This window comes from Maniola hyperantus, chromosome 18, assembly GCF_902806685.2.
Source record: "Maniola hyperantus chromosome 18, iAphHyp1.2, whole genome shotgun sequence".
Lineage (NCBI taxonomy): Eukaryota > Metazoa > Arthropoda > Insecta > Lepidoptera > Nymphalidae > Maniola > Maniola hyperantus.
The window spans coordinates 4,944,395-4,960,958 of NC_048553.1; the positions used below are offsets into that span (position 1 = coordinate 4,944,395).

Genomic DNA, 16,564 nt, shown 5'->3' on the forward strand with positions numbered 1-16,564 from the left:
AAAAAAAGCAAAATGGCCGACTAGTAAGTAGGTCAAAATCTTCAAGTCCTTTACACTAGCCAGGCTTCACCTACATTAGCAGATATACCTATACAATCGCTATTTAGCTGAAGGAAACACGTTTCTTCCTTAATCCTTTAAAGTTATTACAATTGAAATAGTACAGTTGCAAGTTCACAGTCGAAATGTTTGACGATGTTAAGTAGATACCTATAATAGTGATCCTATGGATCATGAGTGTATCTGATCTCTAGTTACTGAGGTCATCAGTAACTAGTAAGTAGGTATACCAATTAAATAATAACAGAATTATATGAATGATTTAATCAATAGATATATGTATTTCCATATTAAATTCTGTCCTTGTTGATAAATTTCATTTATTGGTTTTGTAAGTGTAATAGTTATTTATGCTTTGGATTACAGCTACGCAAAAAAAAAATCAATAAATGTGATATCGATTCTTCATCATACCTAACGGAAAATAAAATTTGTCTAGGCTATGTGATCATTTTCTAAACGTAGGTTACATAAATTACTGCAAATAATATTGATAGGTTATCGATTTCTCTAGTTCTTTTGCGGTTATCGCATCTTGGGTGGTAAAGTCAACTATGAAATTAGCTTCTGTTACAACAAAGCCGTTTTCTTCAAATTTTCCGTCCACCGAATCTGCTTCAAGCCAAAGGAATATTATTACAGTATCTACGTTGATGTTTATTTTGAATTTATTTACTCCGTTATTTTTGTCGTCTCTTTTCTGCACTGTTATCTGTAATAAGACATTGTTCAAATTTACCAACCATGGGATGCTAATTTTTTTAATGCGTCAGACCATCAAGCTGTTATTAATTTCAAAATAACTTTGAAGATTTTCGGTAAACGATTTTCAGCTTTAACATTATAAAAAATACAGTTCGGCCTAAATACTTACACTTATATTAGGTTTTTTCAATCCTTTAGCATTTTTCAATGGAACAGGGAATAGATAATTGTAAGGGGAAGAAGGAACACCTTCAGCTTGTAAGAAAAATCTAAGAAAAAATTCATCCTTATTCTCAGCATTCCATAGAGTAAATGTAGCTTGCATCCTTGTATTAAGTGGTCCTACATCTGCAGGATATGATTTGGACCGGATAGGTGCTAAGCTACTCCAATTAAAAACATCGACTGTAATTTTGGCATCGATTATTGGCACAAATCTATCGTTTATTAAGTATATGTCCACATCACCTGTCTTGGTCAACCGTGGAGATATCAATACGGGAGCAAAGAAAGTCTTTGCAAAGTAATGCAACATTTTCCATTTCCCGCCAAACTCTGAAAATCATTTTAGAGAAAGAAAAACTTTGACAACAGAAAAAGATACGTAAAGTATTGAATTTGGTCGTGCTAAATGAATATCTTACCAATGCTAGACCAAGACGGTGCTTGCCACACATCATTCAATTGCCAGAATAATGCTCCCATCGTATACCAATTGGACTGACTTTGTCTATAAAATTCAGTTTCCGTCTTTATTGCCATGGCTTGTGATATCTAAAATTTTATACTGTAGGTATTGTTAAGCTTTAATAAATTATAAATTAAGTAACACACTTAAACTGTAATAACGTCATACCTGGCTGTAAAATACAAATTTCTCAAAATACTTTGTATCGTTCTTATCAAGATTCAGTCGTCGATTGATCTGGGCCTCAATAAAACTGTATCCAGCCGGACTATGCTGTCTGTGCTTAGAATAATTACTCTCTACATAATAATCTTCTGTTCTATTAGTTGCAGTTCTCATAGTTTTGATTGATGGCAACGATTGGAAACCGTACTCTGACGCAAATCTCGTTTGGGGGTAGATGTTGCTGTCCCAACTGTCTGCCAGATAATTATAATAGTGTGTATCGCCATAGTTCGGGTCGTAAGGGTTTTGGGCTATATACCCATCTTCTTCACTTTTGTGACCATTTGATGGGCTCGAGACGAGGTAACGCCTTCCAGGATCAATGCCTTCTACAATAGGTTTTATTGTATCTACATACAGTGTTATGTATTCTCTCTTGTATTTTTCAAATTCGGATTTCGTGTTGTACCAGTTTCCTCGTAATGCGACTTCGTTTTCATTGTTCCCCGCCCACACTGCGATGGAAGGGTGGTGCTGAAGACGAATCACGTTTTGCTCTATTTCAGTCTTAACAGTTCTAAAATTAATAAAAAAATAAAATGAAACCTATTCAAACGAGCCACTTTTGTCTCCGCAACAGCTTTGTTTCCACATCATTTCTATAGCACATGATTGATGACACAAGGCGACTTTGTATTCGCCGTGGAACATTTAATTGGAATTGGTGAGAAATACCGTGTGACAAAAGAAACTGTTGTGGAGGCAGAAGTTCGCTTGCGTGCACGCAGACCTTGGTGCTATGCTTCTTCTAAGAAACAACTAAAGGTTTCAGTAGACATCTAATTACAAGAAGTCTTAATGTCTTACTCAAGAAAATCAGGATCCACAGGATACATAGAGCACGCGAAGAGAAAATCTTGCCATATTAAAATACCGAGTTCATCGCAGCGCCTATAGAAGTAGTCAGATTCGTAAATTCCTCCACCCCAAACCCGGAGCATCGCCATGTGGGCATCACGAGCAGCAGTCAGCAGATTGTTAACTAAAAAAATAAAACACTGAAAAATACTTGGCAAATTAAGGAACTCGGCTTTGTAGAGCGTTGTCTCTGACACTCATACCTATGTGACGTTTTTCAGCTTTTCAGCTTTTCCTTTTGTCAATATCCCCTTTAGAGAGACGTTTGGTGGGTCATTATTATTAACCTGGTATATTTTCCGACTTCTTTAAAGAGCATCTTTTCTCAATATTCTTGCGAATTGCGAATGATTGATATTATGTTGGTGGATGAGGAAGGCGGAGGATCGTGTGTGGTGGCGTGCTCTTGGGAAGGCCTCTATGTCCAGCAGTGGACGCAAACAGGCTGATTGATTTATTGGTATACTTACTTGTTTTTCTATTCTCCCCAATTTCAGGTAAAATATTTGAAGGTATCCAGTTAGATCCTTTCATGAAAATTGGATAGCCGTTGACTTTGAAATAAAATGTCAAACCGTGACCTGCAGTTGTGTTGTTCCCTGTAATATAAAATCTTGAAAATTATGTGTGTTCCTGTTCTGTGCGTTCCCGCACAGTTTACCTGATTTGTCGAAAACAGTTGCATTTGCGTGAACGTATCTCCCACAGTACCATACGTAGATATGTGTTGCGCTAGTCGTTGAAAAAGAGGCATTGCGGATATGAAGCCTCAACGCACAACCGCTCTATAAGGGGGTAAACTGACCTAATACTAACGCAGCATCTTCTTCCACTAGTTCTATGGTGCGAAATCCTATTTTAGCATGTTTGTAAGAAATTTCCCTATCCTTTTCGGTAGTTGTAAGGAAAACTAATAAATTGTACAACCTTTGATCACCATATCCGTTAGGCCACCACTCGGTGATTAAATTCTGAAACAAAAAATCTCTTTAGGGAGTAATGACCATAAAATTGTAAAGCCACACCACACCACACTTTTAAAACATAAAGCAATATAATTGGAATAATCATAGAGCCTAGTCGAGCTCCCATTAGCCATCTATGATTATCATAATATATTAGCTAAATTTATGGTACCTACCTACTCACGCTTAAACCAAAATACCTGATAATAATAACTATGTAAAGAAGCGACACTCGCTTCTCTCGCCAATTTAGTTCGCCCGCAATTTAATCGGAGCCTACTATTGGCCCTGCCGCGCTGTCATCTCTCGGTTCTTACCTTATTGTCACACGAGCTAAAAGCACTGATGTTACCGTATATAGCGTTCTCCTTGTCCCACTCGATTGTTTTCGCTCAGACAGCCCTACCGTTACCTACACACAATAATCATGTATTGATAGGCCAGTGTTCCTGTATTAGTAATATGTAACTAAATCCGTTGGTCAGGGGTGTGCTTAATTAAACTATACCTACTACCTAGTCGAAGAGTTTCTGCCAATCGGAAAGGATTGCGATATCACATGATTGGAGCTATCAAAGTTTGAAGCTTGGGATACATTTGGTAGACAGCAATCTCACTAATCATCATAAATTAGAATATCTTTTCGATATGTCTTACCTACCGAACTAATACTCATATCAATTTCAGCTTCAATTGTTCCGTCATCTCTTGTTGCTACATCAAGATATTTCCCAGCTTTAAATGTTTGATGTCCTTCTACACTTAAGTACAAGCTTAAGTTTCCTTTAATACGTTTAATATTTTCACCCGTTTGCAAATAAACTTTGGTTATTAAGAACCACGATGAGTCCCTTTTCTCTGTGTGCGTGGTAAGTGATCTTATGACGGCGCCATTGAAAAATTCCAATGTAGCTGACCTCCTGAAAAAGGTTTTATTTTATTTAGTCCTATTGGGAATAACAATAGAAGAATACAAAAAGTCTATTTTATGTTTATGATAAAAATTAAAAAAAAATGTGTTTTGGTATTAGGTAGATACCTACTTACCTATGTGTTGCTACTTAGACGAACAAACTTTTAGTGAAACGAATCTTTTGTTGGATATACTTACCAGATTCCAACAGAGGGAAATGCTGGTCCCCAATCCCAACTGAAAGAAGCCTGCATTTTCCTGATTTGGTTTGCGTGACACTCCCCATTATAAATGTCGGGCACGCAATCCGGCGCCGTGAAGTATTTCTCCGAACGAGTTTTGGCGAACTTCACTGGTGACTCAAAACTTAACTTCAATTCATTTTCGCCTATCTTCAAACAAAGAATAAAATTTTATTAACGCTCATCACACATTTGAAGTGTGAAGTGAGCCCGAGAAACCTCGGAGAAACGCGATTCACTCAGCGCTTTATACCTACTTATTAGAGTTAGGTTTTTCACTCTCACTCTTTTCTTTCTCAGTTCGCGGTAACAAGGTCCTATACTGGTCCTGTAGGCGTATAATGCACCTATTAATTTTTAACGAGAAGTTCTTGTTTAGCTTTATAATACAGAGAGAGCCAGCGCGTGCCAGACCTTTGTTATTTTATAAAAGCTCAAAGTTTCTCTGCGTATTGTCCTTAACACTGGGAGGTGATTTCTAATACTATTCTAAAGAAAATATAAAAACATTAGACTTTACACCTTTATTGCCTGTTATCTCCCAAATCCACCATGATTCAAACAAACATCCGAACAAACGTTTCTCCCAGTGTTGGGGACAATACGCAGAGAAACTTTCAGCTTTTTTAAAATAAAGAAGGTCTGGCACGCACTGGCTCTTAGGCCATAAGGCAGTTAAGAAAAAATTGATTATAGCCATGTGCAGTTTGAGATACAAAAATCATTATTATATTGTGGACGATCACAGTCCCTCTGCAGATGGGACTGGGCTGTGCTGGCGGTGCATCGGCGTCAGGACATATCACATACTTTCATCCTTTGGAACAGCTCCCCAGATGATAGGGGGGTAACCCCTATATTAAAATCTCCTTGGTATACCACAATCTCAACTTGCGTGAAGAGAGTTGTAACACTTATGCTCACCTGAAGGTATTGCTTTACATTAAAGACGTATCTGACGAACATGTTATTGGTCGAACCAATCGATCTACCGTTTAGCTCGATATAAGCAACCGTGTCCACGCCTTCGAATACCAACTGCGCAACTGCATTTTCCAGATTTTTGGCACTAACTAAAAAAACAAATGAAATTTCTTATGGAAATTAGTACGTACCTGCATGCTAAATTTATCTAAGGTCATATCTTCAAATCGAGTGACGGTAATTTAGGCAAATTAACTAAACTTGAGGCAACCCCAACTGATAATAGTAATCAGGTCCTTCGTCTCTTCTTGCGAGGTGAAGTACCTAAGAGGAGAATCTTGCTAAGCGAGTAACGTGTAATACCAAGTACCAGAGTTCGCTGCTATTCGAAATTATTCTTATCCAGGTGAGTAGAATTTAATTAAATATAGGTATCGTGCAGACGTGTAACTTGCCCAAAAATATACTAAAAGGGATTTCTTGAGATAAAGGAGGGAGGGAGATCTTTGCCAAGTTGTTGCATTGTTTATGCTAGATTAACTAGATAATATTATGTGTAGTTCTATAGGAGGTTCTACCATTAAATTTTCCTGTGTAAGTCCAACTGTCATACGCGATCCAACGAGTGAGGACATCGTTGAATCCTTGCAAAATGTCGCCGATAGTACCAGACTTCTGAAGATCCGAATATACCGCACCTGGCACTGAACCCGCTACTGAGATCGCTGGAAATAAACATTCACTGGCTTACCACAAAACTTTAAATGCGTTTAAAAGCACCCGCCGCGATTCTTGCTGGTTCTTCTCGATAGAAAAGGCATTCTGAACTAATAGTTCGGGTAACCAAAAGTTTATTGGAATAAAAAATATTTCTATTTAGCCTAGAAAAGCAGACGTTCAACGTTAGTTTATGGGAAACGCAGGTTCGAATCCTGCCGATTCTATAATTTTTGATATACCCTCTAGGTACTATATACTATATTTAAAAATAGTTTAAAAATTTCCTTGAAGTGTAGGTAAAAACACTTATCATAAAAATTATAAATAGGTACTTAGTTTAAACCTTGTTTAAATTTCTGTGGTGAGACATATTTTAACAGCAGGTGACAGCTCATATCAGACGATTGCGATTGTAAAGCAACTTCCAACAGACCCAAGTCGGTAGATGAGTGACGAATATGGAGATCTGAGTTTGGCCTTTTCGTTTCCTCCGTACCTCGGAGGCCGTCGGTCCCGGTTATTAAGACTAACATCTGATAATAATCGTTAAACCTAAGAGATAAAATAGTAGGGAGGTATGTACTCTTAGTCAAGTCGTACGTGGAAGGACCTGGCAGCCACCGCAATAATAACCCAAGAATATCACTGCCATTACGTGATTAATGGGAAGGGTTCAGGAGTCAGGACCCTCAGCAATGAGCGACGAGAGAAATTTTAACTCTACGTAAATATATCTAAATGAATTTAGTAATTGTTGCCTGTATGTTTTGGACCTTCATTTCATGTCATACATAGAAAAGCTGATCCAGAAAACCGGCCAAGTGCGAGTCAGGCTCGCGCAACGAGGGTTCCGTACTATAGTCGTATTTTTCGACATTTTGCACGATAATTCAACAACTATGATGCATAAGTAAAAATAATTAAAAATCTGTTTTAGAATGTACCTACAGATGAAGTGTACCTTTCATATGATACCCCACTTGATATAGTTATCTTGCTTCGAAAATTGAAAATACTAATTATTAGTTTATGACCACAATTTAATTTTTTTTTGTGTGATGTAACCACAAATTCACGGTTTTCAGATTTTCCCCCGAATGTCAGCTATAAGACCTACCTACCTGCCAAATTTCATGATTCTAGGTCAACGGGAAGTAGGTACCCTGTAGGTTTCTCGACAGACCGACAGACAACAAAGTGATAGGATCACTTACGAAGGGTTCCGTTTTCCTTTTGAGGTACGGAACCCTAAAAACAGAAATCCCTAAACGATTAAACGACATTATAAAAACAATATGGCAATTACTTAAAGAAAGAAGTTCAAACAGTCAACAACAGAGTAGATAGGTATTAGAAACTTACTTTTATTTTTGTTTTCGAGTTTCCAAATAACCTTTTCATTCCATGAATCCAAACTGAACTTAGATAAGCAAACAACGTTAGCCAAATTCACACAAATAATACTTAAAACTAACTTATAACTGAACAGCTTCATGGTGAAATAGCTTAAAACTGTGTAAGCTGGATTTAAGTAAACATAAACGTAATCCCGATTAGCTTAGTTCGACAACCTAACGATAGTGGGCATTGTGGTCACAACTTCACTTATAGTTACGTAGCATATTAGGTAGGAGAGCTTATCGATATTTCTTGTTTATCGATAACATTTGGCCTCATTGATAAGAGTTTTGTGTGGAAATCTATTAAATATATATGTGTTTAAGTTTTTGTAGTTTTACCTACCATTGATAAAAACTAGATTTGATTCATTATAATTAACCCATCACCGGCTCACTACAGATCACGGGTCTCCTCTCAGAGTGTGAAGTGTTTTGTCTAGTCTACCACGCTGGCCATGTGCGGATTGGTAGACTTTGAGAACATTATGGAGAACTCTCAGGCATGCAGGTTTCCTCACGATGTTTTCCTTCACCCTTAAAGCGATTTTTTTTTCCCTACCATAAAGCACCATTATAAAATGGCAGCTTTATTACTACTACCATCTAGCCTATGGGCTAATAAGTAATATTATTCTAGCTTAAACTTCTACTTATGATTAATTTTTAAATCTAATTTACAGTCCAATAACTGTCCTTAGTTTATTCTAACACGTACCTACTTACAGTTCACTATGTTCTTGTGACCTAGAAAAAGCAAGTGATAATAATAAATAACTTAAATATTTAAGGGCTTTTATACCTATGTACAATCTAAGTACCTACATAAAATAAAAACAAAAGTCTCTAACCAAAATAAACAATAACATAAAAGGAAAATTAATTAAAGGAAAAGCAAGTTATACAGTCTTCAAGAAATAAGACTTACGGATTTAAACAGAGCAATTTTATTGAATTAATTTGTGATTATGATATCGCTGAGTTTATATTTTTTATTCAATAATATATTTTCTTTGTTAATAATAATTTTCAATTTCAGTTTATCGTGATTGTCGTCCATTGTCATTCATGTAATTAGTATAATTAATTATTGTAAATTCTAGGTAACTATTGCACACCATTATAATGATAAATACCTACTTACACTGTGACCTGACTGTTGTACTACGTGTTATATAAAACGTGTATTATTTACGTGTAAAATCAATTGTTTGTCAAATGGTATTTTATGAAATGACTATTTGTCTGGTAATTTGTTTTGTTAAGTGTATTATTTGTTGACGTTTTATAACGATGATAAAATGAATTCTAATTTTGCCAAACGTTGTTTGTGGAATGAAACTTTGTGATTTGTTTTTTGTGAATTGATCGGTCACCTTTACCAATCTATTCCAAGAAGTAGTTATAGCCTATAGGGTTCCGTATCGGAAGGGTGCCAACGGGATCCTACCATCAATGGGGTCCACCTGTCTGTCTGTCAGCGAGCTGTACCTATCTTATGAACCGTAATAGGTGGAGAGTAGAATTTTCACAAAGTGTGCATTTCTATTGCCGCTATAAAATCAAGTTATAAAAATTTCAAAATAGCTGCCATGTAAATTTTAGAAAAGTACGTACCTAGTGTTATATCTAGGCCAGGTGATGTTTGCTAGTCTAGCCTAGTCTTAGTCCTAGACCTAGGTCTGCTTATTTTGTTCTATATATCTGTATTATTATTATCTGTATTCTTATATACTTACTTACTTCGTCCGCATAGAATTAGGTTTTCATAAATCCTGTAGGAACTCTATGATTTTCCGGGATGAAAAGTAGCATATGTTACTCTCCAGGCCTTTATGTATACCTACCCATGCAAAAATCATTACGTCAATCCGTTGCACCGTTGCCATGTGATTGAAGGACAGACCAACAAACCAACAAACAAACACACTTTCGCATTTATAATAAGGGTACTGATTTATGTCAGCACTCAGCAACTTAAAGGCAATAAATGTTCTGATTTATCATTGATCTTGTACGATGGTACGGAACACTTCGTGTGCGAGTCCAACTCGCACTTGACCGGTTTTCTGAAGATTATAATAAAATAATGTCCTGAGGTAAAAATGTAGGTACGTTTCAGTATTCTGTCGTAAATTAAATTGTCCACATGTCCCATCACTACAAAACAAATTATCTCCAATGAACGTTGGTTAGTAAACATACCTAATACCTACTCGTCACTACTTTATATTATGTCGAGACCTACATCTCATTGTCTCACTCGCGATAAGCTAAACATTTTTTCGTTAACTTGCTTACTTTTTTTTTTTTTTAAAGAATATTAGCCATGTTAAATGACTAATATTCCCCTTTCCTCTCCAATTAAGCGTCAGGCTTGTGCTAGGAGTAGGTACGACAAAAGTGCAACGGGCGGGGTTTGAACCGTCGACCTTTCGGTTTTCAGTCCGCTCCTATACCCATGGGCGTACCCGGGGGAAGGGGGGGGGGGGGGGGGATATTGTTTACGTCCCTACTAGCTATCTACTTTTGTCGATAAAAGTTAAGAAATAGGGATAAGTATATCTTTTTGTCATTTGCCAAACCAATTTTGATTGTAAATAATATATCAAAAATTTCGCGAGCGAATTTTGTACTACCTGTTGCCCGCGACTTCGTCCGCGTGGAATTAGGATTTCAAAAATCGCGTGAGAACTCTTAATTTCCGGAATACAAAAGCCTATGTCCGTTTCCGGGATGCAAGCTATCTATGAATAGTACCAAATTTTGACTAAGAAGATGGGCTGTGAAACAGTACAGATAGAATAAACAGATAGACAACTTTCGTATTTATGATATCAGTATGGATAGGGATTTTATGCCACTCACTTTAAACACTCACACATTTTAAATTCTTTAAAACATAAAATTTTGTTATGGCTGAGCTCATTTTCCTTTCGCTTTAAATTTTTCTATATTACAGCAAAAAATTTGCGCTCGCTACGCTCGCGTTTTATTCAGCAATTTTTGTATTCTGTCTTACTGTCAAATTGAAAGGTAAAGTTCCCCTAAACAGGTACTTACCCCATCAAGTCGAGCAAAAGTTTTTTGTATCATGTAAAGATTCGGTTGAAGCCTTGATAAACCCCCTTCCCCCCAAAATCAATTCCTGGCTTTGGCCATGCCTTATTCCATTGCTTTGTAGCAGTGGAATAAGGCTAGTGGCTATAAATTGAAGATAGATAAAAATAATATGGGCTTGCTTTGTTCAGTGTACTTAGAAATTTTGTTAACGCTATGGGCGATTCTTTCACGGTAGACGTCATAAACCGTTTTGCTGAAGACCCTTGAAAATTACTTTTAAAATAGCTATTGTGTACTAAAAGAATTTATACAAAAAAACTATTTTAATTTATGTTCATTTATTTGACTAGGTGCTTATTAAAAAATCTGATTTGCCCCCCCGTGGCCCAGAACCTGGGTACGCCCATGCCTATACCGGTTAAGTAGTCGACGAACGTTACAGTAGACAAAACGTCGAAAAAATACGGCTGTAATACGGAACCCTCTTTGCTCGAGTCTGATTCGCACTTGGCTGGTTTATTTAAATTCAAATCAAATCTTTTAACTGCCTCTTATCAAAGGATTCTAGTGTAGGTAGGTGTTGTGCATTTGTGGCGCAACACCTGCTGACGCACAACACCCGCGCCACACACGCGCCACACACTCGCAACACCTGCGCCACAAACGCGCAACACCCGCGCCACACACTCGGAACACCCGCGCCACACCCGTGCCACACACGTGTAACTCCCGCGCCACACACTCGCCAAACACGCACAACACACGCGCCACACCCGCTCGCACGCACCCGCGAGTATATTTTAGGCAAGTCCAGTCAAAAAGTCTAAATGGCTTATCTTTGGTAAGTAATCTACAAATACACTTGCACACTTGTAAAAAAGCATGCCGGTTTGCCAGATAGGTAAGGTATATATACCTACACGGATTTTTTTTTATCTGTGCATTGTACTTATTTTCTGTTTTATATGTGTATTATCTGTTGGTAAGCCAAATAAGCAATACAATCTATAAAATAAAAATATTTAAAAAAATAGATGAAGGAACGTCAACGGTCAAATTTGGGTCAAATTTTCAAAAGCAGTGATTTTAGATCTTTTTTAGATCGATGATGCAGTCAAAGAGTATATAATCACTACGTTTTAATGCATCAATAAATAATTTGATTAATATCATTAAAATAATACGGCCTTGACTGGGTTTCTAATGTTTTACAGACAATTTGATGATAATATAGATAGGATAACTTTGTATGAAAAGTATGAATTCGTCGAACGAACAGAACCTGAAGTCAATGGAGTCTGGAAAGGTTACATAAACTAGATTGTTTAATTAAGCATATATTTATATTTACATAAGTGTGTTATGCTCTCATGGCTACAGGTGAATTCTCGCATCAGAAACTGACTAAAATCAGTTTAGGAAAGATCATTTCCTAACTCAAAATCGCCTGCATAACCTTTACCTAAACTTACATCTGGAAAAGAAATTTACCAATAACTAGCTGAATCCCACGACTTCGTCCACGTTTTAAAAAATTCCGTGGACCATCTTTAATTTTCCGGAATAAAATATCGAGCCGAAAAAGAACTTGACTAAAAGTATGATAAACAATAATTCGATTCAGCGCATTGCGGTGCGATGCTGATCATCGCAGTTCCACAGTAAACATACCTATAGTAAACGACAGGTCCAAATGGCAATCGGGGAGTGAACGCGCCGCACAGCCCCCGCATTAACCTGGTGCGGGCGAACTTTATACCCCGATTGCCATCTCAACGAATGGTGGCGAATTATTGCGATTCGATTTCACTGGGCTCGGCGAGCCTCGTGGACGCCAGCTTTAATAAAATAATCATCATCAGCAGCATCATCATCAACCGATAAACTTCCACTGCTGGGCGTAGATCTCTTGTAGTGACTTGCACACGCCACGGTCTTGCGCCGCCTGAATTCAGCGGCTCCCTGTGACTCGTCTGATGTGGTCCCTCTACCTAGTGGAAGGTCTTAAAACGCTGCGCTTTCCGGTACGAGGTCGCCATTCCAACACATTGGCCCATTGCCTCTTCAGCTTCGCAACCCATTGAGCTATGTCGGTTACTCTAGTTCTCCTACGCATCTTCCCAATTCTGATTCGATGACGTAGAGAAACTCCTAGCATAGCTCTCTCTATAATAAAATAAGTAATTATACATATTTAGGTGCTCACCTGCTGCTCTTCTTCCTGGCGTTCGTGTTTGGATCGTTCTGCACGTTTTGCTTCCACATGTTGATGTATCTATTTGACGAAAATTGCGTGCTGTTCCCAAAACTGATGTCTCTTACGACTCTACGTCAGAATATAATTTACGAGTTTATTCCCGACGACAAAGATGCGGCCGATAGTAAGACACTCCTTTGAACTGCTATTAAAGTTGTCATTTAAAAAGTTACGATACCTACCATGTATAAAGTGGAAACCGATAAGGGGTATGGGTTTAATTAAACTGCTATACCCTTTCCAAGTTAGTCCGTTTCCATCTAAAACTGCATCACTATAAAATCACATATACATCAATATAAATCGATGGGGACTTTTTACAATTCATTTATATACTTATTGGTGTTCCCAACATTTGTACCAATTTTTTGGCTTCAATTTTACCTTGAATGTCTATTTTGACCGGACTATAACTATATTCACTTTAACTATTTTTAAAGTGCTGCCAGTTGATTTCCTAAGCACGCAGTGGGTGGAAAAAAGCGCATGTCTACTCCCGACATATGTGCCGCTTGTCTCCGGTATCTTTGGACTCGTCTGGACCACAATGTTTCTGATGTGCTCGATTGGAAGTAGAATTCTGACTGGGTAAGTCTATCATTATTTGGGAAAGAACCAGGGCCTCCCAATATATTTTTTTTGTTCAGATACAAGTTAGCCCTTGACTGCAATCTCACCTGGTAGTAAGTGATGATGCAGTCTAAGATGATAGCGGGCTAACCTGGAAGGGGTATGGCAGTTTTTATTAAACCCATACCCCTTTGGTTTCTACACGGCATCGTACCGGAACGCTAAATCGCTTGGCGGCACGGCTTTGCCGGTAGGGTGGTAACTAGCCACGGCCGAAGCCTCCCACCAGACCAGACCAGAAATTTAGAAATTATAAAATTCCAAACCCCTGCCAGGAATCGAACTCGGGAACACTACTAAGACCACAGCGCTCAACACTGCGCCAGGGAGGTCGTCAACTTGAACATATTAAAGTTGTCAAAAAGTGATGAATCAACCAAAAGTGATTGATAAGTTGTGAAAAGTGATATTTCAACCAAATTTCAAATGAATGATCTGCCAGATCTCCATTTCCGCCCCAACAAACTGTTTTACGACGTTGCTAACTATTTTTCGTAATTAGCTCCGAAATAAGCTCCGTCTTTTCGTAGCTGGTTCATGAGGTTTTTATTTTTGCTTTTACAATTAGTATCTACCTATTTCTTTGTAAGTATCCATCGATTTTGAAATCATTCTAACTACAAAATATTGGTAAACTTTGGTTACAATTGGGGACTTTAGCCACTCCAGCATAACGGTAATGAACTGTGTCAGTTTACAGAGACCATGGCGCGTGCTGCCGCCGGTTTTCCTATTTTCGGTAGTCATGGGCGCTGTTTGCGTCTACACCTCCGCTGTCACACATAATGGGCTGCAGGAATTGTGCGTCAAACTAAACGAAATCACCGGAAGTTCCTCGTACGTTTTTTATAATTATTTTGTTTTAGACTTTGAGGCACACGTAATTTAACGGTACTCAGTATAAAATGTAGAATTAGGGAGACAGTATCAAAACCGGGAGTTGCAGCAGAAATGGCCGAAAACGGCAAGCGGCACAAGTACGTAAGTAAGTAAGTCTCTTATCGAGATTCAAGAGTTGCATTTTTGTTCCGTTTGCCGTGGAGACCCTGGGGCCATGGAGTCTTAGTGCAAAAAAAAATTACGAGACATTTCACCGCGTGCCGGCGATGGGTTGATCATGATGACGATGAGTACGGAACCCTCGGTGCGTGAGTCTGACTCGCACTTGGCCGGTTTTTTTTAATGTATCAACCATAATCTCTGTCCAGGTGCTCATACACGATAAACGTAGCAACGCTCGCCTACCAGCGCAGGATACGCGGCGTGTATCAAGCGACCCGGCTCACGATCGCCTCGGCTTGGCTTCATACCGCTTGCTGGCTGCTGTCCGCACTTCTGGCATTAGCGAGAGTTCTTTTGGCAGTTGACTTTAAACTCGTTCGAGTAAGCGTGCAATTGCAAGGGAACATCGATAGAATGCTGGTAAGTCATTGCTTAGAAATACAGTTTTACGGTAGAAAGTGAAAAAAGGGTTCTGAAACATATGATATTCCACCTGGAATTTAGAAATGCCTTTGTTTAGATTTACTGACTCATTATAGTGAGTAAAAGTACCTACTTGTTTTCTTACCGTTCGATTCCTTACAGAAGGACCAAGTAGATACCTACCTATTCATTGATAAGCGCTTCAATCTGTTAAAGAATAAAAATACCATAGGTAGATTCTGTAAGACGAATTAGACGAAGTATGTTATGAATACAATATTTATTGCGCATAAACTTACCTACTGGAATTTTCTAGGAGCGTCATGAAAAACAGATACGTACGGTATCACCAGCGTGGACTGAACGTTTGAGCATTCCTCGAAGTTCACACAGCAGCATCAGAACCCACTTTATAAAGAAACTGTTAAGGCCCAACTCAGTCGATAGAAATAAGGATGGCGATTTACTATACTATACTCGTTTACCTCGTGAAATGTCTGAATCAGCATTAGTAACAACCGAACGTCTAAAGTTAGACAAACTGGCTGCATTGAGCGCAGCCCCTGAAGAACATCAGTTCATAGTTAAAATGTTATATGATTTACTAGATACTGCTGATGGTTCACAGTACTTAGATTTCAGTCCAGGCACCAGGTTCTCAGGATCTGTTTCAGTTACTCAAACTCCGCTGCTTACTCGACAATACGGCCAACTGAAAATATCTTCAACATTGCCATTGCGACCTTCAGAACTCGGTGAAATCACATCTGCAGATATTCAGCAAGCTGAAGAAATGGCTCAAGAGATCAACAGACAGCTTCACGCGAGATTTGACGAAGAACTTCATGAATTAAAAGTAATTGCTGACGACAGTCCCAAAAAAATAGCTTTTAAATCGTCTTTATTAATTACTTCTGACGCACAAGTTGCCGAAAATAAAAATGACATTGAACAGAATTCAACGAATGTTTCCGAGCCAGGCACAAGTAAGGGTAAACAGAAAACTTTGAAACCAAGTTTAAAGCAAGTCCATGTACAAACTGATGAGAAAGTGAAAGATAAATCTCATAATGTCCAAATAGACTCTCGAGCTGATGTGTCTGAATCCAAAACTTCTCAAGATAAAGAAAGTCAAACAAAGAAAGAAAAACAAGACTAATTATTTGTCCTAGTTCCAAATGATAAATTTTTTAAATAAAATAATATTTAGATAAGACAATCTTATTTTGAGTCGGAATATAGATATTAGGTATACTAACGCCCGCGGCTCCGTCCGTGAAGATTTAGGTTTTAAATATTCCGTGGGAACTCTGATTTTCCGGGATCAAAGTTGTAACATAATCATGTAACCATGATGCAAGCAAACCAGCAAACTATCTCTGTGACAAATTTTGCGATTGAGCTGTAAAAAGGTAGCAAACAGCTAGACGGCTCTACACTTTCGCATCTAAATATATAAAACGAAAAGGTGATTGACTGACTGACTGCTCGA

At 38.1% G+C, this 16,564-nt stretch overlaps 2 protein-coding genes across 2 annotated transcripts; one reads left to right on the top strand and one right to left on the bottom strand.

The window, feature by feature from the left end:
• Window positions 1-446: 446 nt before the first annotated feature.
• On the bottom strand, window positions 447-7,875 carry beta-Man (beta-mannosidase). The gene is made up of 12 exons (XM_034978147.2): window positions 7,663-7,875; window positions 6,159-6,305; window positions 5,581-5,729; window positions 4,613-4,806; window positions 4,163-4,421; window positions 3,342-3,507; window positions 3,007-3,135; window positions 2,486-2,660; window positions 1,622-2,195; window positions 1,410-1,539; window positions 935-1,320; window positions 447-772 (listed from the first exon to the last, which is right to left on the bottom strand). Exons 1-12 carry the CDS (start codon window positions 7,793-7,795, stop codon window positions 536-538), a joined length of 2,679 nt encoding a protein of 892 aa, XP_034834038.1. The 5' UTR covers window positions 7,796-7,875; the 3' UTR covers window positions 447-535.
• Window positions 7,876-11,956: 4,081 nt separating this feature from the next.
• On the top strand, window positions 11,957-16,231 carry LOC117990817 (uncharacterized). Its single transcript, XM_034978310.1, has 6 exons — window positions 11,957-12,066; window positions 12,959-13,141; window positions 13,458-13,605; window positions 14,341-14,484; window positions 14,856-15,069; window positions 15,389-16,231. Exons 1-6 carry the CDS (start codon window positions 11,964-11,966, stop codon window positions 16,229-16,231), a joined length of 1,635 nt encoding a protein of 544 aa, XP_034834201.1. The 5' UTR covers window positions 11,957-11,963.
• Window positions 16,232-16,564: the final 333 nt, after the last annotated feature.

Excerpts from the sequence above, each read along its gene's own strand:
- beta-Man (XM_034978147.2), bottom strand. The coding sequence starts at position 7,795 with ATGAAGCTGTTCAGTTATAAGTTAGTTTTAAGTATTATTTGTGTGAAT. Across the intron at positions 2,661-3,006 it reads TGGGGAGAATAGAAAAACAA|TTAACAATCTGCTGACTGCT; the intron begins GTAAGTATACCA and ends TTATTTTTTTAG. Across the intron at positions 773-934 it reads TGAAAAAACCTAATATAAGT|ATAACAGTGCAGAAAAGAGA; the intron begins GTAAGTATTTAG and ends GTCTTATTACAG.
- LOC117990817 (XM_034978310.1), top strand. The coding sequence starts at position 11,964 with ATGTTTTACAGACAATTTGATGATAATATAGATAGGATAACTTTGTAT. Across the intron at positions 13,142-13,457 it reads CGACAAAGATGCGGCCGATA|TGCTGCCAGTTGATTTCCTA; the intron begins GTAAGACACTCC and ends CTATTTTTAAAG. Across the intron at positions 15,070-15,388 it reads GGAACATCGATAGAATGCTG|GAGCGTCATGAAAAACAGAT; the intron begins GTAAGTCATTGC and ends GGAATTTTCTAG.